The sequence below is a fragment of the Leiobunum rupestre genome, chromosome 2, assembly GCF_980474605.1.
Source record: "Leiobunum rupestre chromosome 2, qqLeiRupe1.1.hap1, whole genome shotgun sequence".
NCBI classification, from domain to species: Eukaryota; Metazoa; Arthropoda; class Arachnida; order Opiliones; family Sclerosomatidae; genus Leiobunum; species Leiobunum rupestre.
This window is the reverse complement of record NC_143385.1, coordinates 2,115,388-2,139,289: the sequence shown is the minus strand read 5'-3', so window position 1 is coordinate 2,139,289 and position 23,902 is coordinate 2,115,388. Positions and strand designations below refer to the sequence as shown.

The following is a 23,902-nucleotide window of genomic DNA, read 5'->3' as shown; positions in this document are numbered from 1 at the left end:
GCGCAAAGTAACTGCGTGTACCGTTGTACGGTCTTAGTGCAGTTGTGCCGAAAATGCCACCCTTTCCTTTTAAGAGTCGCGCAAAGTAACTGCGTGTACCGTTGTACGGTCTTAGTGCAGGTGTGCCGAAAAAGCCACCCTTTCCTTTTAAAAGTCGCGCAAAGTAACTGCGTGTACCGTTGTACGGTCTTAGTGCGATGTGCCGTAAATGCCACCCTTTCCTTTTAAGAGTCGCGCAAAGTAACTGCGTGTACCGTTGTACGGTCTTAGTGCAGGTGTGCCGAAAATGCCACCCTTTCTTTTTAAGAGTCGCGCAAAGTAACTGCGTGTACCGTTGTACGGTCTTAGTGCAGGTGTGCCGAAAATTCCACCCTTTTCTTTTAAGAGTCGCGCAAAGTAACTGCGTGTACCGTTGTACGGTCTTAGTGCCATGTGCCGAAAATGCCACCCTTTCCTTTTAAGAGTCGCGCAAAGTAACTGCGTGTACCGTTGTACGGTCTTAGTACAGGTGTGCCGAAAATGCCACCCTTTCCTTTAACGAGTCGCGCAAAGTAACTGCGTGTACCGTTGTACGGTCTTAGTGCAGGTGTGCCGAAAATGCCACCCTTTCCTTTTAAGAGTCGCGCAAAGTAACTGCGTGTACCGTTGTACGGTCTTAGTGCAGGTGTGCCGAAAAAGCCACCCTTTCCTTTTAAGAGTCGCGCAAAGTAACTGCGTGTACCGTTGTACGGTCTTAGTGCCATGTGCCGAAAATGCCACCCTTTCCTTTTAAGAGTCGCGCAAAGTAACTGCGTGTACCGTTGTACGGTCTTAGTACAGGTGTGCCGAAAATGCCACCCTTTCCTTTTAAGAGTCGCGCAAAGTAACTGCGTGTACCGTTGTACGGTCTTAGTGCAGGTGTGCCGAAAATGCCACCCTTTCCTTTTAAGAGTCGCGCAAAGTAACTGCGTGTACCGTTGTACGGTCTTAGTGCAGGTGTGCCGAAAATTCCACCCTTTCCTTTTAAGAGTCGCGCAAAGTAACTGCGTGTACCGTTGTAGGTCTTAGTGCAGGTGTGCCGAAAATGCCACCCTTTCCTTTAACGAGTCGCGCAAAGTAACTGCGTGTACCGTTGTACGGTCTTAGTGTAGTTGTGCCGAAAATGCCACCCTTTCCTTTTAAGAGTCGCGCAAAGTAACTGCGTGTACCGTTGTACGGTCTTAGTGCAGGTGTGCCGAAAATGGCACACTTTCCTTTTAAGAGTCGCGCAAAGTAACTGCGTGTACCGTTGTACGGTCTTAGTGCAGGTGTGCCGAAAATGCCACCCTTTCCTTTTAAGAGTCGCGCAAAGTAACTGCGTGTACCGTTGTACGGTCTTAGTGCAGGTGTGCCGAAAATGCCACCCTTTCATTTTAAGAGTCGCGCAAAGTAACTGCGTGTACCGTTGTACGGTCTTAGTGCAGGTGTGCCGAAAATGCCACCCTTTCCTTTAACGAGTCGCGCAAAGTAACTGCGTGTACCGTTGTACGGTCTTAGTGTAGTTGTGCCGAAAATGCCACCCTTTCCTTTTAAGAGTCGCGCAAAGTAACTGCGTGTACCGTTGTACGGTCTTAGTGCAGTTGTGCCGAAAATGCCACCCTTTCCTTTTAAGAGTCGCGCAAAGTAACTGCGTGTACCGTTGTACGGTCTTAGTGCAGGTGTGCCGAAAAAGCCACCCTTTCCTTTTAAAAGTCGCGCAAAGTAACTGCGTGTACCGTTGTACGGTCTTAGTGCGATGTGCCGTAAATGCCACCCTTTCCTTTTAAGAGTCGCGCAAAGTAACTGCGTGTACCGTTGTACGGTCTTAGTGCAGGTGTGCCGAAAATGCCACCCTTTCTTTTTAAGAGTCGCGCAAAGTAACTGCGTGTACCGTTGTACGGTCTTAGTGCAGGTGTGCCGAAAATTCCACCCTTTTCTTTTAAGAGTCGCGCAAAGTAACTGCGTGTACCGTTGTACGGTCTTAGCGCAGGTGTGCCGAAAATGCCACCCTTTCCTTTAACGAGTCGCGCAAAGTAACTGCGTGTACCGTTGTACGGTCTTAGTGCAGGTGTGCCGAAAATGCCACCCTTTCCTTTTAAGAGTCGCGCAAAGTAACTGCGTGTACCGTTGTACGGTCTTAGTGCAGGTGTGCCGAAAAAGCCACCCTTTCCTTTTAAGAGTCGCGCAAAGTAACTGCGTGTACCGTTGTACGGTCTTAGTGCCATGTGCCGAAAATGCCACCCTTTCCTTTTAAGAGTCGCGCAAAGTAACTGCGTGTACCGTTGTACGGTCTTAGTACAGGTGTGCCGAAAATGCCACCCTTTCCTTTTAAGAGTCGCGCAAAGTAACTGCGTGTACCGTTGTACGGTCTTAGTGCAGGTGTGCCGAAAATGCCACCCTTTCCTTTTAAGAGTCGCGCAAAGTAACTGCGTGTACCGTTGTACGGTCTTAGTGCAGGTGTGCCGAAAATGCCACCCTTTCCTTTAACGAGTCGCGCAAAGTAACTGCGTGTACCGTTGTACGGTCTTAGTGTAGTTGTGCCGAAAATGCCACCCTTTCCTTTTAAGAGTCGCGCAAAGTAACTGCGTGTACCGTTGTACGGTCTTAGTGCAGTTGTGCCGAAAATGCCACCCTTTCCTTTTAAGAGTCGCGCAAAGTAACTGCGTGTACCGTTGTACGGTCTTAGTGCAGGTGTGCCGAAAAAGCCACCCTTTCCTTTTAAAAGTCGCGCAAAGTAACTGCGTGTACCGTTGTACGGTCTTAGTGCGATGTGCCGTAAATGCCACCCTTTCCTTTTAAGAGTCGCGCAAAGTAACTGCGTGTACCGTTGTACGGTCTTAGTGCAGGTGTGCCGAAAATGCCACCCTTTCTTTTTAAGAGTCGCGCAAAGTAACTGCGTGTACCGTTGTACGGTCTTAGTGCAGGTGTGCCGAAAATTCCACCCTTTTCTTTTAAGAGTCGCGCAAAGTAACTGCGTGTACCGTTGTACGGTCTTAGTGCCATGTGCCGAAAATGCCACCCTTTCCTTTTAAGAGTCGCGCAAAGTAACTGCGTGTACCGTTGTACGGTCTTAGTACAGGTGTGCCGAAAATGCCACCCTTTCCTTTAACGAGTCGCGCAAAGTAACTGCGTGTACCGTTGTACGGTCTTAGTGCAGGTGTGCCGAAAATGCCACCCTTTCCTTTTAAGAGTCGCGCAAAGTAACTGCGTGTACCGTTGTACGGTCTTAGTGCAGGTGTGCCGAAAAAGCCACCCTTTCCTTTTAAGAGTCGCGCAAAGTAACTGCGTGTACCGTTGTACGGTCTTAGTGCCATGTGCCGAAAATGCCACCCTTTCCTTTTAAGAGTCGCGCAAAGTAACTGCGTGTACCGTTGTACGGTCTTAGTACAGGTGTGCCGAAAATGCCACCCTTTCCTTTTAAGAGTCGCGCAAAGTAACTGCGTGTACCGTTGTACGGTCTTAGTGCAGGTGTGCCGAAAATGCCACCCTTTCCTTTTAAGAGTCGCGCAAAGTAACTGCGTGTACCGTTGTACGGTCTTAGTGCAGGTGTGCCGAAAATTCCACCCTTTCCTTTTAAGAGTCGCGCAAAGTAACTGCGTGTACCGTTGTAGGTCTTAGTGCAGGTGTGCCGAAAATGCCACCCTTTCCTTTAACGAGTCGCGCAAAGTAACTGCGTGTACCGTTGTACGGTCTTAGTGTAGTTGTGCCGAAAATGCCACCCTTTCCTTTTAAGAGTCGCGCAAAGTAACTGCGTGTACCGTTGTACGGTCTTAGTGCAGGTGTGCCGAAAATGGCACACTTTCCTTTTAAGAGTCGCGCAAAGTAACTGCGTGTACCGTTGTACGGTCTTAGTGCAGGTGTGCCGAAAATGCCACCCTTTCCTTTTAAGAGTCGCGCAAAGTAACTGCGTGTACCGTTGTACGGTCTTAGTGCAGGTGTGCCGAAAATGCCACCCTTTCATTTTAAGAGTCGCGCAAAGTAACTGCGTGTACCGTTGTACGGTCTTAGTGCAGGTGTGCCGAAAATGCCACCCTTTCCTTTAACGATTCGCGCAAAGTAACTGCGTGTACCGTTGTACGGTCTTAGTGTAGTTGTGCCGAAAATGCCACCCTTTCCTTTTAAGAGTCGCGCAAAGTAACTGCGTGTACCGTTGTACGGTCTTAGTGCAGTTGTGCCGAAAATGCCACCCTTTCCTTTTAAGAGTCGCGCAAAGTAACTGCGTGTACCGTTGTACGGTCTTAGTGCAGGTGTGCCGAAAAAGCCACCCTTTCCTTTTAAAAGTCGCGCAAAGTAACTGCGTGTACCGTTGTACGGTCTTAGTGCGATGTGCCGTAAATGCCACCCTTTCCTTTTAAGAGTCGCGCAAAGTAACTGCGTGTACCGTTGTACGGTCTTAGTGCAGGTGTGCCGAAAATGCCACCCTTTCTTTTTAAGAGTCGCGCAAAGTAACTGCGTGTACCGTTGTACGGTCTTAGTGCAGGTGTGCCGAAAATTCCACCCTTTTCTTTTAAGAGTCGCGCAAAGTAACTGCGTGTACCGTTGTACGGTCTTAGCGCAGGTGTGCCGAAAATGCCACCCTTTCCTTTAACGAGTCGCGCAAAGTAACTGCGTGTACCGTTGTACGGTCTTAGTGCAGGTGTGCCGAAAATGCCACCCTTTCCTTTTAAGAGTCGCGCAAAGTAACTGCGTGTACCGTTGTACGGTCTTAGTGCAGGTGTGCCGAAAAAGCCACCCTTTCCTTTTAAGAGTCGCGCAAAGTAACTGCGTGTACCGTTGTACGGTCTTAGTGCCATGTGCCGAAAATGCCACCCTTTCCTTTTAAGAGTCGCGCAAAGTAACTGCGTGTACCGTTGTACGGTCTTAGTACAGGTGTGCCGAAAATGCCACCCTTTCCTTTTAAGAGTCGCGCAAAGTAACTGCGTGTACCGTTGTACGGTCTTAGTGCAGGTGTGCCGAAAATGCCATCCTTTCCTTTTAAGAGTCGCGCAAAGTAACTGCGTGTACCGTTGTACGGTCTTAGTGCAGGTGTGCCGAAAATTCCACCCTTTCCTTTTAAGAGTCGCGCAAAGTAACTGCGTGTACCGTTGTAGGTCTTAGTGCAGGTGTGCCGAAAATGCCACCCTTTCCTTTAACGAGTCGCGCAAAGTAACTGCGTGTACCGTTGTACGGTCTTAGTGTAGTTGTGCCGAAAATGCCACCCTTTCCTTTTAAGAGTCGCGCAAAGTAACTGCGTGTACCGTTGTACGGTCTTAGTGCAGGTGTGCCGAAAATGGCACACTTTCCTTTTAAGAGTCGCGCAAAGTAACTGCGTGTACCGTTGTACGGTCTTAGTGCAGGTTTGCCGAAAAAGCCACCCTTTCCTTTTAAGAGTCGCGCAAAGTAACTGCGTGTACCGTTGTACGGTCTTAGTGCAGGTGTGCCGAAAATGCCACCCTTTCCTTTTAAGAGTCGCGCAAAGTAACTGCGTGTACCGTTGTACGCTCTTAGTGCAGGTGTGCCGAAAATGCCACCCTTTCCTTTTAAGAGTCGCGCAAATTAACTGCGTGTACCGTTGTACGGTCTTAGTGCAGGTGTGACGAAAATGCCACCCTTTCCTTTTAAGATAGTTTAATTAAGATCTGATCAATTTCAGACACCCTGTAAAATAGTGTTTAAGGAAATTGATTTAATTGAACTTTCAATAAATTTTTAATAGGAAGTATTATTTCTTAGATCTAAAATATTTTTAGTGCTGAAACTAATTTATATCTGTAAGATCGAATTAGTTACACACACGTATGGAAAAGATAATTCGGCTTGTTTATCTACAATTTTTTTTAATTTTGAACCTTCAAAAATCATATAAAAAATTCAACTCTAAATTTGACAATGTAAGTCACCAAACTGAAATTCCTGTTTTGTGTATGAAAATAAACATTTTTTAAAGGCTTAGAAGCCTTCATACCATATTTGCCAAGAAAATTATGTAAAACTATATACACATATTTGTCGAAACGGTAAATCAACTTTTAAAAATAAATAAAATTTATTTGACAAAAATCAGTGGTTTATTACATCATGGTCGAATGGATTGCTCGTAAATAGATTGACTTTTATGTAACCTCACGTGTTAAAACAAATAAATAGGAAAACTTCAAAATGATAAATTGAAATTAGTTTTTATATCTATGGTTTTATAGTAAGGAAAAGTCGTTATGAATTATTCCTGGCGTAATGTAAAAATAAAACATTTTTTTGTCCATTAAATAAAAAGTGAAATTTATAATTCATTTAAAATTATTAAATTAAAACACTATTGTTCACGGGGATAACGTGGTTAAAATAGTTGGCAAAACGTCCGCTACCGTGGTGCCGTTTTGCGATAGATCCTGAAGCCACGGTGGAAAATCTCGTAACTTGAACAGTAAAACTCCGATGGAATTTACAGAAGCTACTGAAACAGCGCAACATAAAATATTCATGAGCAGCCCGGGTAATGCCTGAAACGAAAAATAAAACATCAGATACCTTCTACTCATCTTATTCGAGGTTAATTAATTGCTATTATTAAAAGTAATACCATATCTTTGGTGCTCATTCCGGCAGCATCGTAAACAATGGCATTGGGTGGAGTAGCGATAGGAAGCATGAATGCAAATGAGCAGGCTATTGCCACCGGAAGCATCAAAAAGAGAGGATGGACGCGCAACGCAACTGCCTGTAAAGGAAGATAAATATATTCAGATTTTAATACTATTTAACCTAATAGAAATAAACAAATAGTGGTTCCCAAAAGGTGTTCCGCGGAACCCAGGGGTTCAAGTCAACATTAATTTTTTATTTTAAATTCAAAGGGTATGTTTAAATAGGGGATTAGGGCTAAGTCATTTTTGACATGTAGGCCCTTGCTGATTAATTACGTAAATAATGATTATAATTATTTTTTAGTATAAATTATCGTAGAATAGAAGTTAACAAATATGAAATAAAAATATTGAAAACAGTCACTAAGAAGAAAAACATAAAAAAAATCTATTATACAAATCATATAATCAACAAAGATGATGTACAAATCAGTTAAAGGTTATTATGTTAAGACCAAAACAATAAAAAAATTAATGAAGGTGAAAATTGTTTAAAGGAAGGGTCACAGGGGTTCCGAGAATTCGCAGCGCGGCCATCTTTGTTAGTGTCAAGAATCTTTTAAGATAAGTTAAAAAAATGAACAGGGGGTGCCGCCAGAATTAGGTGGATAATTTAGGGTTCTATAGCAAAAACAAATTGGTAACCGCTGATGTAGATGAATAATGAAAAAATCCAGAAACTAGTCAATGCTAGAGACGGTTTGTTTGTGTAGATTTAACTTCATCTCCTGTAAAGAAAAACAAGTCCTACCCGCTCTCTTAATCATCGACAAGATTTGGGTGATTCTAAACGGAAACGAACAGGCTCTTTCTCTCTAACATTAAGTGATACACTGAATCACTTTTCCAAGTTTTCAGCGAAACCTAGCTAGGGCGCGTTGTAAACGAACATTACTCAAGTTTTCTAGCCTGTGAACAGTCCCTAGCGTTGATTATTTCAATAAACAAACAAATACAATATCTGAAAATCTTCAAACCCAATTATTTTGCCATCAAGTGACCTTAAATCGAGGAAGATAAACATTTATCATTTTTTTGAAGCGACGCTTTCTTATCAATGACTCAAATGACAAAATTCTGTGCATGGTCATAAGTCAAAGTGAACCAATTTGAATGAAATTTTGAACGTAACTTGCTCTACCAAAAACATGAAACGCGACAAAATTTTAAATTTCCTTCTCCGTCCGCGATTTAATTTACAAAATGCAAGTCTATGAGAACATACGACATTTCTTGAAAAAATTCAGAGCGTCAATAAATTTCGAGATATTTTGTTTTATTAAATGATATAACTGACAGTCGTTTACTTCAGTGTTGGATCGCTAAATAACTTAGTTTATTTTTTCTAAGAAATTAATTATTTGACGGTACCATATTTTTGTAAAGTGATTTCCACGGAATGCATAGGCTAGGACGTATCAGACTAATACAATTTTAATATTTTCCCTATTCTTATGGAAATCGCCAGAACGATCAAATCTACTGCTGTAGTTAACGCTTGCTACTCAGTTTTTACCGTTGCTTGCGTTAATTCACATACAGAAAATTTCCAAACTAGCCCCAGCGTCGAAAGTTCCAATAAAGATCTTCGAATCAAAATCTCAAAAATAATAATATTCATGGTATCGTCTTTCAGCTACAATCACCATTTTTAACCATTCATTAGAGCTTACCAAATCTGCAACAACAGGCAAGAAAGCAGTGGCGGTCGCAACATTACTCGTGATTTCCGTCAACGCAGCCGTGAAGACAGATAACACAATGAGTAAAGCGTCTACGCTGAGGAAGTTTAAACCTGTCAACTGGTCCTTTACCCACTCTGAAAGTCCCGATTCCTAAAAAAAATCAAGTAATATTTCAGTGTCGTAAGTCGGAAAATTTACCGTATTTTTCCGAAAAAAATAAAAAGGTTTTCATACCATGATTAGTCTAATATATTGTTTGCAAATTTAAATAAAGCAGCATTTTCCCCTAATTCTTTCGAATCTGAAAGTTAAACTAAACCTCTAGACTAATTTAAACTGATTAACAATGTATCATTAGTAAGGTTTTTAGTATGTTTATTGATATTAGACATTTTATATCGATAAAAAATTAAAAACTTTAAAAATCCTTAAATAGTAATTGATGTTTCAATTTTTCCGCATTTTATTTTTCCGGAAGATTAACAACACAATTATATTTTATCTAATTCAACAATCATTGAAAAATAAGTTTTATCTTGCCTGAAATCCCTGTGCCATGGAAAATCCTCCTCCCAAGAGAATAATAATACCCCAGGGAACTTTGTTTTGAACAGTTTTCCAGTCAAGCAGAGGAGGACTTGTGCTTAGCTGTCTTGGATTGGCCGGAATAAGGAACAGAAATATAACGGTCGCCAAAGCGGGCGTTGCGTCTTTCACTCTGCAAAAATTACATCAGTTGGATTACACAAAATTGACCCAGGAACTCACTAAAACTAAAATTGTTAAAGTACGTACTGAACTTTCGCTATTAAAGGCGCCCAACCTTGAATAAATTTAGGATCTTGTAGAAACAACAGTAATATGAGTACGGTAAATAGAAAAATCACAGCACATTCTTGAAATCTAAAATATAATAAAATAATTGCAGTATTTGGAATTTTGATTACTTATTGAAACGACGTTGTCATAAAAAATAATTTTTTTTATCATTCTGCACTTATATGGATAAGGTCATAAGAAAATATTCGCGGTGAAAAGTTTCAATTATTGTGTGGGATTTCATTAGGTTTTCATTATTCTGCAGTTATATGAATGAAAATAGTAAAATATTAGTGTAAATTTTTTAAATAATTTTGAGGGCCTGCCTTTTGTTCATTTTTTTGTAATCTACATTCGCTCACACGAAAGCACGCTCACATATACAAGTTATTGTAAAAACTTACTGGACTGGTCCTAGTTCCTTATATTTCTCGGCCAATACGTCTCTGACAGATTCAGAACTTTCTTTTGTTTCCGTTTGTGCTCTATGACCGAAAAAGAGATTTAAAATTTGTTTTCGTAGACAAACGTAATTGTCTAGTTCTAATTCTTACCCTTTCCTCAAGAAGAGGAAATAAATGACAGCCCACGCGGCTAATAAACAAACGAGCATTCCGGGAACCGCATACATCATCCAAGTCGCAAATGTTATTTCGTTAGACTGAGGATATTTTCTGGAAAAGAACACACAAATCTTCATTACCTTTTACTGTTTTTAAAATTGGATTAACTTTAATTTTAAAATATAAAGGAGGACTATCAGTGCTGCTGATATAAACATCATTTGATTTTACCAATAAGCCTTTCTATAAAGTCATTTCGCTTGTCGAACTTGTTTTAATGTATCGCTTTCGTCACGAGATAGGTAGGAGTTCAGTTCAGATTTGAAAGTTTGATCTGTATAAAAAGTGCTACTCGTCGAATTTTAATTCGTGTTTTGTTCAAATTGTTAAGATGTTACACGCGCTCTAATATTTGAGCGAAAAAGGCTCGCGCATTTTTTTTTATTTCAGGGAGCACGTAGGAAATCGCTCGAGCCCGTTTACGCTTAAATATCGATACGCGCGTGGAACTTTTTTACAAGTTGAATAAAACATAAAAAGAATTTATGCAAGAGTCTATTGGCTATCATAGTGAAACGTCACTTCTACGTCACGAGTGACGCGCCCGATACAATGTTACTTAATAGAAAAGCCTGTTCTTGAAAATGGTTATAAAAATGCAGTCCAGTTTCGAAAATTTATTCGGAAATATCTTTATTTTTTGGTTTTACTCCGAGTTGTTTACTTTGGCCTAAATCTTTCCAAAGACTTACTTTAGACTAAATGCGTTAGATAAGATGTATTTAACATAGATTTATTAAAAATATAATATTTAAATATTTAAAATTATTTTGCTTAATCAAAGAAGAAGCAACGAACTTGTTTAGAACTCCTTGAATTACCAGGTTTGGTCCCGTTCCAATGAGGGTACCAGTTCCACCAATGTTAGCAGAGTAAGCGATGCTGAGGAACAACCCTTTACGCAACACACGCATGGTGTCATCCATCGGGTTGTTATCTTTCGTTAATCTACCAAAAAAAATATTATAAGTTGGAAAATAACCACTTGTAAAGGACCTATTTACAGGGCCATCGCATCATTTGCAAATTTAACCGAAATTCAAAATGGCCTCTCCTAGGGATACCGGATCCGCCCACCACTCAACGTTAGGAGACTGGTGTGGGAATCAAGTAAAATTTTCCTTTAATAGATAGGTTAAGTCACCACCATAAAACTAAGAACACGTCTAGGAAAAAGTAGATAACTTGTACCAGATGTGGGCTGTGCACACAAAGGTCACTCTAGACTCCTATAAGATCCCCCTACACGTTTTCATGCGCTGGCTTAAAGGGAGTATAACCCCTCTTGTTTGATAGGGTGCGCTTAGACTACACCGACTAGCTTCTACAAGCTTTCCTACTACTTCCTTGCCCCCCCCCCCGCTAGGAAGGCTTGTGGAAGCTACTCGGTGTAGTCTAAGCGCACCCTACCAAACAAGAAGGGTTATACTCCCTTTAATCTCTTTAATACAGGGCGACTTATCCGAGAAAAATATTATTAAATAAGTTCATAGGGTGTATGGCACGCCAAACGAGACCAAATTATTACGAAGTCTCGTGGGGAGAAGTTCAGGTCTCGTGGGGAGTAGTGCGAATGTCTCGTGAGGACATATTTTAAACGTGTGCCAATTTCTGCACGAGACATTGGCACACCTCCCCACGAGACCTGAACTTCTCCCCACGAGACTTCTTAATAATTTGGTCTCGTTTGGCGTTCCTTAATGAGTGTTTCTTTGTTGATTCCATTTCAGAGTTACATGCTCTCTCCCAAATCTGAAATAACTGCGTCTCTTTGACGCCTGAATCTTCGTGATAACTAAATTGGATTTGTGATGGGGCTGCGCTATTCCTGTTAAGCCTATTAATTTCCTTAATAGACTCACCTCACATTGGTACAGCTTCCTTTTTCGACTGCACTTTCTTCATTGTTTTCCGTTGCTTTATACGACACCATGCTGCTGATGGAGTTTTTTATTCCCTGCATTTCAAGAGATTCGACATTCTCTAAAAAAAATTCACTTTTGATTCACATTTAATAAACGATTAGCAACTACTATATGCGAAAACTTGTGGTTATTTTTTCTAGATTTTTAAACTTCCCAGGCTAACTGATCCGAAGACAAAAATGCTCATTTTTCTCAAAGAATTGATAATTTCAAAAATATTTCGAACACCTCCGAATGGCACTATGGACCAGATTTGTTTGACTCCGCACTTGATATTATTAACAAAAATTGCCAACAATAAAATTTTGAAAACGTCGAATTTTGTTTATATTTCAGGGAGGCTGTTTAAAATGCATTTTCAGAATTGTTTCATAATCATGCGCAAAATTTCTACGATATTTCTTTTGCTACGGAAGTTAATTCAATTGTTATCAAATTTCTATAAGCTTTAGTTTCAATAGGCCTTACTATGAAATAAGCTACGCTTGCTGAACTGGTTTTTATATAGCTCATTCATCACGAAATAAGTAGTAGTTCAGTTTATGCTTAAAACAGGTTCCTAGTCCAATTTACTCTTACGTGCAGGGCTTTTCGTAGTAAAACATCATCGAAACGTCACCCGTGACGTAACAGCAACAACAAAACAAGAACGTCAATGTTACTTTATAGAAAGGCCTATTAGAATTGTAGAAACGTACCATAAAGATGGTTATTCTAGTTTTTTCTTGACTGCATTGACAAACATCATTGTGCCACGATATGTCATTAACGTACTATACTATTTGTACTTTAAACAATTAACTTTCCCACTACCATCAGATTACTAATTGAGACGGGAAAGGTAAGAATAATTTTAATAAAAAAATTGTTTATTAATAGTACTTATTATAATTTAATTAACAAAGATTTTGCTTATAACTTGATCCCAACACGTACACCAAAATTAAATTTCGGTACTGCCCGTACAAGTTTCGCGTCCTTTGGAAAACGTATCTAATGCCTTTATATAAATAAAATTAACTTCTTCTAAAAAAATTGATTTCTTACCTTTTTCGTCTTTATGAACTTTAACAATTTCGAGAATAACAGCCTCTAATATTGGGACCATCATGGCGGTTGTGGCGGTGTTACTAATCCACATCGACAAGAATGCAGTACTGAGCATGAAACCAATAAGAAGCCTTCAAAGAAATATCAATCAGTAAATTTCACTTCTTAGAAAGAAAAAATAGTATTACTTTTTTTATAAAAATAATAAAGCAATTATTATTTTATTTCTAAGTTTTCGCAAAATGAATGGTTAACACTTGTTACAGAAAGTTAGTTGGTTTGTGATAATTACCTTGTTGTACTTGTGCCAACAGTGAGAAGCACTTTGAGAGCTATTCGTTTATGAAGGTTACAGTGTTCAATCGCCACAGCCATAATCAGGCCAGCAACGAATATCATGTTCGTTGACTTGATGAAATAGAAAGAAAAAGGTTAAAAACGTTAATGCTAGAGCTAAAACATGAGAATCACCAATGGTCTAGAGAGTTAGGAGTTAAAACGCGAACCAGTAAAGAGACAAAGGAGTGGGGGAGAAAACTAAGCTTTAATGTGGAAAAAGGTACGGTATACTTCGGCCAATAAGCCTTTAAGGCGAAAAACTTAATTAAGACTAACCGACAATTTGAAAATGTTTAAAAAATATTAAAGACGCGAGGCGCGAGACGTTAACACGCGGGATTGTAACGTGTGGGACAAATTTAATCCGTTCGTCCACCAGATTAATCAGGGCGAGATATGTGTAACGGCTACGCAAACAGGGGGATAGGTGGACACCGGGGTGGGGACACCCGTGGCGGAATGTCTGTAGAACTTGTCGTCAAAAGAGAAAACGTTCAGTGTCAACACCAGTTCAACGAGACGAACGAGACTAAAAGGCGGCTCGCCGACAGGTTCAGGGAGCATCTCAACGACATTAGAAAGACGCCAGCGAAGAACCACCTCACCCAACATTTTAATCACGTTCACAACATCAATGACGTTCCCATCCGCGTCATGAAAACTACTAATCTTCCCACGAAAGGCCGCCGCACTGAAGAAAACCGCTTAATTTTTAATTTAGCCACAGAGTTTCCGTCGGGGTTAAACATTAAATTAGTTTTTAGCTAGGTTGGTTTGTTTTTTTAGGGGGTGTTGTTGTGTTTTTGCGGTCATCCCAACTTCGTGTTTTTCCCGCCCGCGTTCGACATTGCTCGGTTGTCAACTTTTTCGAACCAGGACGGTTTTTTGGGTGTCGGGAAGGGTTTGTTCGCAAGCATTTTATGTTTGGTTCCCCCACCTCTCGTTTTTCTTTCGTTAGTTTTTTTCCCCTTTAATTGTTCATCTAGCTTATTGCGAACATTCCCCTTTTATGACAGTTCTTTTTAGCTTTTAGAGCCCCCCCCCCCTTTTTTTTGTCGCGTGTTTGTATTTTCTTTTTGTTGTCGCGTGTTAACGTCTTGCGCCTCGCATATTTAATATATTTTTAAACATTTTCAAATTGTCGGTTAGTCTTAATTAAGTTTTTCGCCTTGAAGGACTATTGGCCGAAGTACCGCATATTTTTCCCCAATAAAGCTTAGTTTTCTACCCCACTTCTTGGTCTCTTTACTTAGCGTTTTTACTCTTAAAACATTAGAATTCCAGCAGAACTTTCCGCATATAATAAAGAATTTTTTTTATTTGTTCGGGATAGAGCATTTCTAAGCACATCTTAAAATAAATGTAATTGACTGATTAAACTACCAGCACCTGTTAATCACATCATTCCAAGAACAAGTAATTTGCCAGACCCAGTTCTAATTGGTAGTTATAATCAGGAAGGTTTCTACCCAAGGAACAACCTTTGGCCCAAATCATCTTGCGACTTTTAATGCTTTTAAACAGGTGGCCGGGTTACAATGCGTAGGAGGGTGGTGGCCAGCCCTTTATGCCACGTGAACCCACAGCTCCCTACACTTACTATTACCCTTAACCTCTACAAGTTTTTATGGAAAGGGGCTTTTGAATTTAACTGGTTTTCCGATCGACAAAAAGCAATAAAAGACCAAAGCTTTGAGGGAAACTAAGTTTAGTCAGAGAAACAGTGCCAATAGGTCTTCAATTTGAATGTCCCCCAATTCGTTGGTATTTTTTTCTACTTCACATTTTTCTAGGCCGACTGTTATTCTCGTCAATTTTGATGTATTTTGATGTTGATTAAAACTTTTGCATAAGTTTACCGAGTGTGTCTACGGGACTCTAAGTCTGGGATAAATGTTTCAACATTAATATTCATACTATCACTAGCAAAATATACTAACCACATCAACGGGAAGACAGTTGATTCTAGTGGAATAAATTATATACTTCATCCAAATTGCTGCACCTTTAAATGTTTCGAAAATGTGCACATTTGCGTAGAAGATTGTGTTAATATCACCGTAGCGAATTTAAAATAAACAATAAATACAAATAGCCTCCTCCTGATATACAACAAACATAATGCGACTATTGATCTTATATCCCCTTTCAACTTCGATTTATATAAACGTTTAATTGATTTCCATACACTTGAAATATTTACTCCTTGTCTACCCAAGTAATTGGAAATGTTTTGTTTTTATTTAAAAATGTACACTGTAGCCTTAGTATAATGTAGGAGCAACAAACACAAGGAGAACGCAGCTAGCCTTTAAATACGCTAACGAAGGGTTGTGAACGAATTTCATTGGCCGAGCGGGGGGAAGACAATTTCCGAATTTCCCATTCCAACGGCATCAGGCGCTAAAAGCGTTTAGCCAAGGAAAAATGTACACAAGAAAATCCACGACTTTTGACGGGTTGCGTTCTCCTTGTGTGGGGTGTTGTGTTTTTGTTCCTAGGTATAATCATGGACTATAGCTCTGCGAACGTCTTACACAATCTTATCTATAACGATAACTATAATTTCCTGAAACTGCTTTGTGTACTTTCACATAGAAATATCTTAAAACGTGTTTACAAATTTGATTAAATGCTTACCTACCGACATATAAGGGGCGCATGCTTGTGCAGTGCTTAGTATATCAAACAGAGGGAAAAATATCACAGGGAAAAGAGCTGTTACTGGAATTGGAACTGGTTCGGTGATCCAGTACAGAGCCATTAATATCACAACATAAGCACATTTTGCTTCCTAAAAGAAAATAAAAAAAAATTATTACTACTTCGTGTTAATTTTGAAGTATCCTTGCTTGCTTTGAATTGGTTTAGGTAATTCTTAAATTTTTCATTGTTTTAAATTAATCAGTCTTTAAAGGCGAAACATGTTTTTTGTGAAACGGTTTAAGGATTTAACGAAATGAGATAATTTAAAATTTCATACATTTGGTTTCGTACAAAAACATAAAAGATGTGTAAAGGTTGAATCACACATCAAAACACGTAAAATATGGGGGTTTTAAAATGTATACACACTTTTAAACTCATTGTTTAGGGTCAGTTAAAAACAAATCGTTAAATAATTATCTTATAGTACTTTCGTCACCATCTTGGAAAATGTCGGAAAGATGTGGGAGTGATTTTAAGTGACTTAAAGGTTAACTTACTATACAGGGTGTAACGGATAAGAGTACCGAAACTTTATATATGCATTCTATGGGTCTCTATGAGTAAAAAATGTAGTATAAACATGGTCCTAAAGTGCTTCGTTTCAGAGATATGGGCTCCCGAACAACTACCTCAAAAAACCGGACAAAGCCTAAAATCCCGCAAACAATATTCTTCCTTGAGCCAAATTGTTTTCATTAAACTATCAATTGTTTTTTATCCGTGAGGCGAGAAACTTTAATAACAAGTGGCAAAAGTTCATTAATGTACTTTTATAAATAAAATGAGTTTGAAGGCAAATACAAGCCATTTTAATTTATTGTTACTATTTTAATTAATAAATTTAAAGATACAAATTTCTTGTATTTCTCTTAGCCGTCTATCTACAGACTCAAACGCCAGTCGATCTGACACTAGTCTTTTAGGAATCTACTGCTGGTTGAATCTTTGAGCTTCTAAGCCATTTTTCTTGAGCCCGTCCGCGCAATAAGCGTTCCTGGACCAGTGTGCCATATTAGCTACAATATAAGACAATTTCAAAACCATTCCTTTAGAATTTTTATGACATTTGTATCTTTAGATTAAATAATTAAAATCGTATCAATAAATTAAAATGGCTTGTATTTGTCTTCAAACTCATTTTACTTCTAAAAGGGCATTAATGAACTTTTGCCACTTGTTATTAAAGTTTCTCGCCTCACGGATAAAAAACAATTGATAGTTTAATGAAAACAATTTGGTTCAAGGAAATATATTGTTTGCCAGATTTAAGGCTGTGTCCGGTTTTTTGTGGTATTTTTTGGGAGCCCACATCTCTGAAACGAAGCACTTTAGGACCCTTGTTTAATGGACATTTTTTACTCATAGAGACCCATAGAATGCATATGGAAAGTTTCAGTACTCTTATCCGTAACACTCTGTAGTATACTATAGCTAATCCGTGCTAATCACATAGGTGACTTGAAACAATTTCCTCAGAGGGAATTTTCTCGAGTCATTTATGTGCCTTGTACTAATGTTTGTTTTTAGATTAAGCCAGCGAGATTCTATAATTTCGCCCTGCCATTTCCCGAAACGGCGACGAAAGCCCAAGGTGAGGGTAAGCTAGATTTCATAATGTAACAAACCAATAGGAATCTGAAAACCAATTGATTTGCGATTTCTAGTAGTTCAAACTGTAAATTTACCAACACTATTTTTAGTCTTTTTAATGAAGTAGAAATAACTAACTAACATTAGCGTGTTTTTGTAAATTTTTGAAAACATTTATAACAAAAGTTAATACCCAATCTATTTTTTCTAATGTTTTATAACTGGTTTGTTTACTTGGAAACTCATACATTGGAACTTCACACGTTTTCAATTTTTCATAGTTACTCTAACTCTATTAATGCAAAGTTGAAATAATGACTTAACTGATAACCCTATTTCTATTTTAGGCTTAAAGCTTTGTTAGTACTTAGCCTGTTAGTTACATTTAATGATTGTTAACCCAACTTTCTTTCAACATAAAGCTACAATAAATTGATCAAAACAATTCTTACCTTTCCTTCAATTAGAGCCACTGGAATAAGAGCGAGTGGAATAATGACACCCAAACAGAACCGAATTAAACGTGTATTAACCATATTTTAGCAACAACCTTTAACACCCTAAATTTCAACAGAGTCTAAGAAACGATGTACTGGTATTAATAATTTTTTAGTCGACGACGCCAAAGAGAGGGAGTCTGACTATTAAATGAAATCTTTGAGGCGGAACAATCTTGAAAAATGTTCAAATCCCCCCTTCGTCGTTGACCGTTGTTCTCATCATTATCGGAGTTTGCTTGAAATCAAAAATATTCCTCTCAAATGACGTCGTCTTCTTTTCATCAAACTGTAAAAAATTCAAAAAAACATTTTAAAGGGCTCCATAAAACCAGATAAACGTCTCAAAACTGGAGAGCAAATAGAGATTTTGAACTTCCATCTGACGATATAACAACACTACCACGATAAATTGACGGTACGTACAGAAACACTATGCTATTGCTGAAACGCTGAAGGCACGCACAATCTGTCTATTAATAACGTAGCGAAAAGTACTTCGTTTTTCGTCGCTTGTAGAGGGAAGAATGCGACTATCAAGAATGAAAATGAATGTCACATGGACAACGTTATTTAGTTCGCGGAAGTCGGAGACAATGTATCGTTCACGCCTTGCACAGGGGACCTTGCAATTATTGCGTTTCGCGTCACTTTAAGGACGGCTGCGTTTCAAGGGCTGATGTTGTAATAACAAACCAACGCGATTCCCAGGCGAGGGTGTTTTACTATTGACGTCGGCTTTTTATCTCTAAAGAAAGTGATAATCTCGGTTCTAATGAAATTAAAGAATCGTAAAACGCCTACTTCAAATTACTGATTAAGTTGCTGATTTCGTAATTTACTGACGGGAGATAAATCTAGTACGAATAAAACACTTTTTAGAAGATTATGGATATTTATTATTAAAACGTATTAGAAATATGGCATTAAAGAAATCATATGATATATATTTATCATCTTTAAAAAAAGTAAAGTCAAACTAATTCGTAGATATCCGACAAATTTCAAGTTTTCGCTCTACTTATATTTCAATTGTGTAATTGTTTGGCTGAGATTACGTACGTACAAAAGTTGCATTGAAGAGTACTTTTAGTTGTAGTTTTGTTTCCGGCGTTTTCTGCCATGTTTTTCTGTTTAAATTTGTTGGCTTTTTTAGTTTTTACCCCATTGTAAGTTTGTAATTAATTTATAATAAAAAATCTAAAATTAACGCACCCTGACTTCTATTAGTGATTAAGATTAATTTTAATAACTACAATTAACCTGATAAATAAAAAAATTACAGCAATCGTTTTAGAATTTTTACTTATTTAGTAAAAGATAACAATAATAGCATAAGTAACAAAATAACAATTATAACCCTAACAATTGTAAGTATGACACTGCTAAGTTTTTAATGCTAAGTTTTTCCAATACTTTTTCGGCACTTACATTCTCGCCCAGCACTGACTTGAGCTTTGTAACTCAACTGAGTAAAATAGTTTTTCGCTAAGGATCTTTTTAAACACTGGGTGGCTCTACTGCGCAATAACTCATTTTGGTGATTATGTTTGGTACTTGTCATACTTCTTGGCATTAGGCTACTTATGATAATAGATAGTGATGTGAAAATTCCTCTGTCCTGTGAAAAGTCACTTCCTCTACGTCATAACGTCGTCTTCTCTCCGACTCTCCTAAGCCGAAGGGAACGCTATGACGAAGGGGAAGTGAGTCTTCATAAAGAGCAGGAAATGTTCATCCATCGACATTCGAAATTTCCCCAGCCCTTAATATAAGTTAAAATTATAGTGAAGAGTAATAGAGAACCAAATTGTAAAACAATTTCGGTTATTACTAGTACAAGTAAATAATAATAACTCGGCTAATTATACCTGATCCCACAAATGTGGTTCTTAGGCTGGTACCGGAAAAGGTACGATGTCTGACTCCCCCATAATGGTGAAATATTTTTAAAGCACTTTTTATCAACGGAAATAAAACAGATTTGATCGTAAAGTACACGGTGGCCTTCACATAAAAACGAAGTAATGATATCCGTATCTTTTGTCTCACGTGTCTATTAAAGGGCAACGCAAGTGGCCATGTAGGGGGTGCTTAATTTGGAACTATGTTTTCTTCTACAAACTTGTCGTAAATTGGTTTTCCAAGGAGGATTTAATACCGCGTGAAAACCTTATTCTTCTTGGCGCAATTTCGATCTCATCGCGAATTTATCTAGTGAGGATTTTAGGCTCAGCTTCATTTATTTATTATGGAGAAATGAACTGAGTTAGTTTCCGAGAGTTTGACGTTTAATTTCACAATGTTTTGGAAAAAAAAATATATGCCAATTGAATATTTTCAATTATGGAGATTGAAACATTAGGCCTTGGACGCTATTAGCCTCACACACTTGGCTCTATATTCAGTCTCCCTTAAGTCCTTAACAATTACCAAATTTTTTGTACACCTGACGATCTCGAAACAGCTGTCGCGGTTTTCAAAACAAAATGATTTTAATTGTGCAATAGTGGTTTTAATTTATTAATTATTATAATTTCTGCACAAGTGAACCAGTAAATATTCGGTTGAAATTTCCAAATAATTATACCCTGACAGAATATGTATCTTTGTTTTATAAATTTTTCTTTGGTATAGAGGATCCGATTTGTCGGTAACCTCGAAAACTTCACTTTCCTCGGAATGCATGGATTTCCTATCGCGTAAGAACCGCGAGAGGCGCATTTATACCAAATAAACTCGGCTAATATGGTTCTGCTTTTTTACAGAGGGAAAGTGCTATGGCAGATAGCACACGCGTAGTCGTTCTTTTTATCTATCAGATAATTTACGCCTCTGGATGGCCACTTGCCCGTTAAGGACCAAGAACATACAGAATAGGAATAGCAACTCTAACTATAACACGGTTTGAAAATGTATCCCTAGGTTATATAGGGAGCGAGCGATTGACCTACAGCGCCTCTCGTGGCGAGCTCGCGCGTAACTTGGTTAAAAGTTTTTCCCCGCCCCCATTGAAATTAATGTAAAGTTGGCGATAATTAAACGTTAATTAACCTACCAAATTATATCAGAAATATTCCACTGACAATTTTTCCCGTTAATATGAACTTAGATGTAATATAAAATCATCTTGAAAAATCGTTTATCGCTTTATAACATTAAAAAATATAATTTTTCCCGAAAAGTATAAATATCGTACCGAATTACAACCTACTTTCTAAAATCTCATTTTGCTTTCTAATACGCGCGTTGACAATGCAAACTTTACCTAAACGAGTAGATGTTCGATTATCTACATGACGCGTTAAAAATATTATTTTTGAACGTTATAAAGCCATAAACGATTTTTCAAGACGATTTTATATTACATTTAAGTTAATATAAACGTAAAAAATTGTCAGTGGAATATTTCATATACCATTTGGTAGGTTAATTAACGTTTAATTATCACCAACTTTACATTGATTTCAATGGGGGCGGGTAAAAACTTTTAACCAAGTTACGTGTGATCTCACCACGAGAGGCGCTGCGTGTCATTTTCGTTTGAAACCGACAGAGCGTATAGCAGATGATTTGCTGAGGATAATTCCGGTGATAATAAAGTTCAATGGACGTGGCTTATGCTATAGTGTATCCGGGAGTTATTAAAGGAAAGGTTCAGATAGTATTTTACTGTTCTTTATAACACTCAAGAAACTATTTAATAAGGAAATCAGAAATTACAAATTTTTAATTAATTACGTATTTAAAATTATCAGCTGTTTTAAAATTTTTATGGATGCATCCATGAACCTATTCTAGGCTCAGCTTTCTGATTGGCTCTGGCTTCTAGCGGTATGAAATCTACTATGTAGTAGGATCTCCCATTTGTTTTTTTTTCTATAACCAATGGAAAGTTAGGCATTCATCACATGATAGATATAGTAGTAATTTTATTCGTTTCGACTTTGTTTTGGCACGGCCACCTGCACGCGCTCGCTCCGCGTGCGCTCTGCTCGCGACGATAGAGGCTCGAGCACCGTGAGCGCGTGCAGGGGGCCGTGGTTGGCAACAAGTGGGGAACGCGAAAAGTATGCGCGTGATCGGTATACCGCGCTCTATTGGTTAGTTTTAGAACGAATCAGGAGTCTGAGCCTTAGAAGTTTGAAATATAAGAAACATGGCTCTTATCAATAGCAATAATTAAAAAATGTATAACTTTCATTTGATATTATTAATTTTCTGTAGTTTCTAAGCCTAGGGAATGTTATATACAACAAATTATTACAATATGAACCTTTCCTTTAAGTACAACAAGGCGATAAAACGGACGAATTGAAATCGGCGCGAACATCACGAGGCTTAAGAAACCAGTTGAAGAAAACGGGAAATGATTAAGCTTAACCGGCTTATTATTACTTAGGACAAATATTTGTAATTTATGTCTACAACCGCGTAGTAATCAAAGGCCTTATTCAAAAACGTTTTATTGAAATATCTTACTTACCTTTTTCTTCGTTCACTAACCGCTCGTTATAGATTCACAGCGTATAGAATAAACCATCCAAAATGCCATTTCCGCTTTTTACATAATGATTTCACCGAAAATGCCTCTAGCCAACATATCTTTATCAAACCGAGAAGACAAGATGTTACCTCGCACTTCGTAATTTGGGTCTGAGCTGATCGTTTGGCAGAACTGGTTTTCTCTCTAGAAATGAAGTAGAAGTATCAAAATTCACGATGATTTATTTCATAATATCATGCCCGTGTATCGAAACGTAGTGTCGTGTGTTCCTATTGCTAATTCAAATTCTAAATGTATTTCTAAATAAATGTTTGAATTACACTCAATTTGGAAACTAGCTTTTTTCTCCCTAAGGTACAGACGTTGCTCATCTATATTTAAATGAAACGATTGTTTTCTTCGAACTCAAAATTGATTACGATCAAAACCGCAACCGTGCTCTGGCAAAAATTTCTAGCTCTTTCTAACAATCAAAGCCTGAATACACAAAAAAATGAAAGTATACCTTTCTGACACACTTACATAAATAATGTGGCTGTTAGCACTAAATTGAGTTTTTGTTATCACAGAATTGCGCTAAAGTTATAGGCCTTAGAAATACTTGTTTATTTACTGTAGATCAAGGTGTAGTAGTTTTGTAATAAAAGTAGCATTGTAAACCTGCAAGAACAGTACCATTTCATTAGCATTTTCCAAATGTTCAGCAAGAAGATTTTAGTATAGCTACGGTGACCTATATCAATAGTGTATTTTTTCGAAATATAGAAATATTTAAAATAGAATATTAATAGAATAATGATATCTTGGTACTTCACTTTCTACAAAAGTTTGATTTCAAAATTTCGGTCTGATTCTTAGGTTAATGACAATTTTGCATTTTTAAAATCATCTTTTCCAAAAAATTTAAAATCAGCACATAAAGTCACTGCTACGAGTGCTACGAATCAAAGTCTATAGTTCAATGTCTCTATCATTTTCATCGTGTGCGTGTGTTTCTGTGGAACCTCTCAAAGTATTACGGATATTTAAAACTATGAAATGACACGAATCCCTTAAAAAAGCTTTCATTCGAGTATCAATTCCCGCCGTCCCAATTCAAATTATCGGCGGCCACTACTAAAGCGACATCTATACAAAAACATTTTATGTAATTTTATTACTATCTTAAACTTAAATTAAAATTATGAAATACTTCAAACTTTTTATATTTTTGTAATTTGATCAATAAATAAAACTGTTACTAGTCATAACACTATGTTAAAGAAATCATAGATGGCGCTATAGTTCACATTCATTTTTGCAAGAAGGGCGCGTAAAACCTGGGAATATGAATTTCCATCCTCCTAGGTAAAACCATTGCAGTCTATCCTTGTATAAGCAGTGACATAATTTTTAGTTTGATTTTGGGCTAAAGTTTTACATTATATTGATTTTAGGATTAATGACATGTTTTACTCTATATGACATTAGCAAACTTAATTTAAAGTAGCAAATGTATATAGAAACGTTATATAATAAATCATGTCGCTCTGCTTTTT

The 23,902-nt window shown here is 38.0% G+C and overlaps 1 protein-coding gene across 3 annotated transcripts; it reads right to left on the bottom strand.

Annotated features, from left to right (window-relative positions):
* Nucleotides 1-6,034: 6,034 nt before the first annotated feature.
* Nucleotides 6,035-22,398, bottom strand: LOC149954658 (solute carrier family 13 member 2-like). 3 transcript variants are annotated; one of them, XM_090165306.1, is made up of 15 exons: nucleotides 18,284-18,477; nucleotides 18,003-18,146; nucleotides 17,813-17,910; nucleotides 15,706-15,855; nucleotides 13,015-13,130; nucleotides 12,720-12,853; nucleotides 11,610-11,730; nucleotides 10,546-10,695; nucleotides 9,679-9,798; nucleotides 9,529-9,609; nucleotides 9,101-9,208; nucleotides 8,846-9,023; nucleotides 8,294-8,455; nucleotides 6,557-6,694; nucleotides 6,035-6,476 (listed from the first exon to the last, which is right to left on the bottom strand). In XM_090165306.1, exons 3-15 carry the CDS (start codon nucleotides 17,894-17,896, stop codon nucleotides 6,297-6,299), a joined length of 1,722 nt encoding a protein of 573 aa, XP_090021432.1. In that variant the 5' UTR covers nucleotides 17,897-17,910; nucleotides 18,003-18,146; nucleotides 18,284-18,477; the 3' UTR covers nucleotides 6,035-6,296. The 3 variants fall into 3 exon arrangements, with proteins under 3 accessions (XP_090021432.1, XP_090021431.1, XP_090021433.1); XM_090165305.1 differs by lacking the exon at nucleotides 18,284-18,477 and adding an exon at nucleotides 22,344-22,398 and having other exon boundaries at nucleotides 17,813-18,146; XM_090165307.1 differs by lacking the exons at nucleotides 17,813-17,910; nucleotides 18,003-18,146; nucleotides 18,284-18,477 and having other exon boundaries at nucleotides 15,702-15,763.
* Between the last annotated feature and the right edge of the window lie 1,504 nt (nucleotides 22,399-23,902).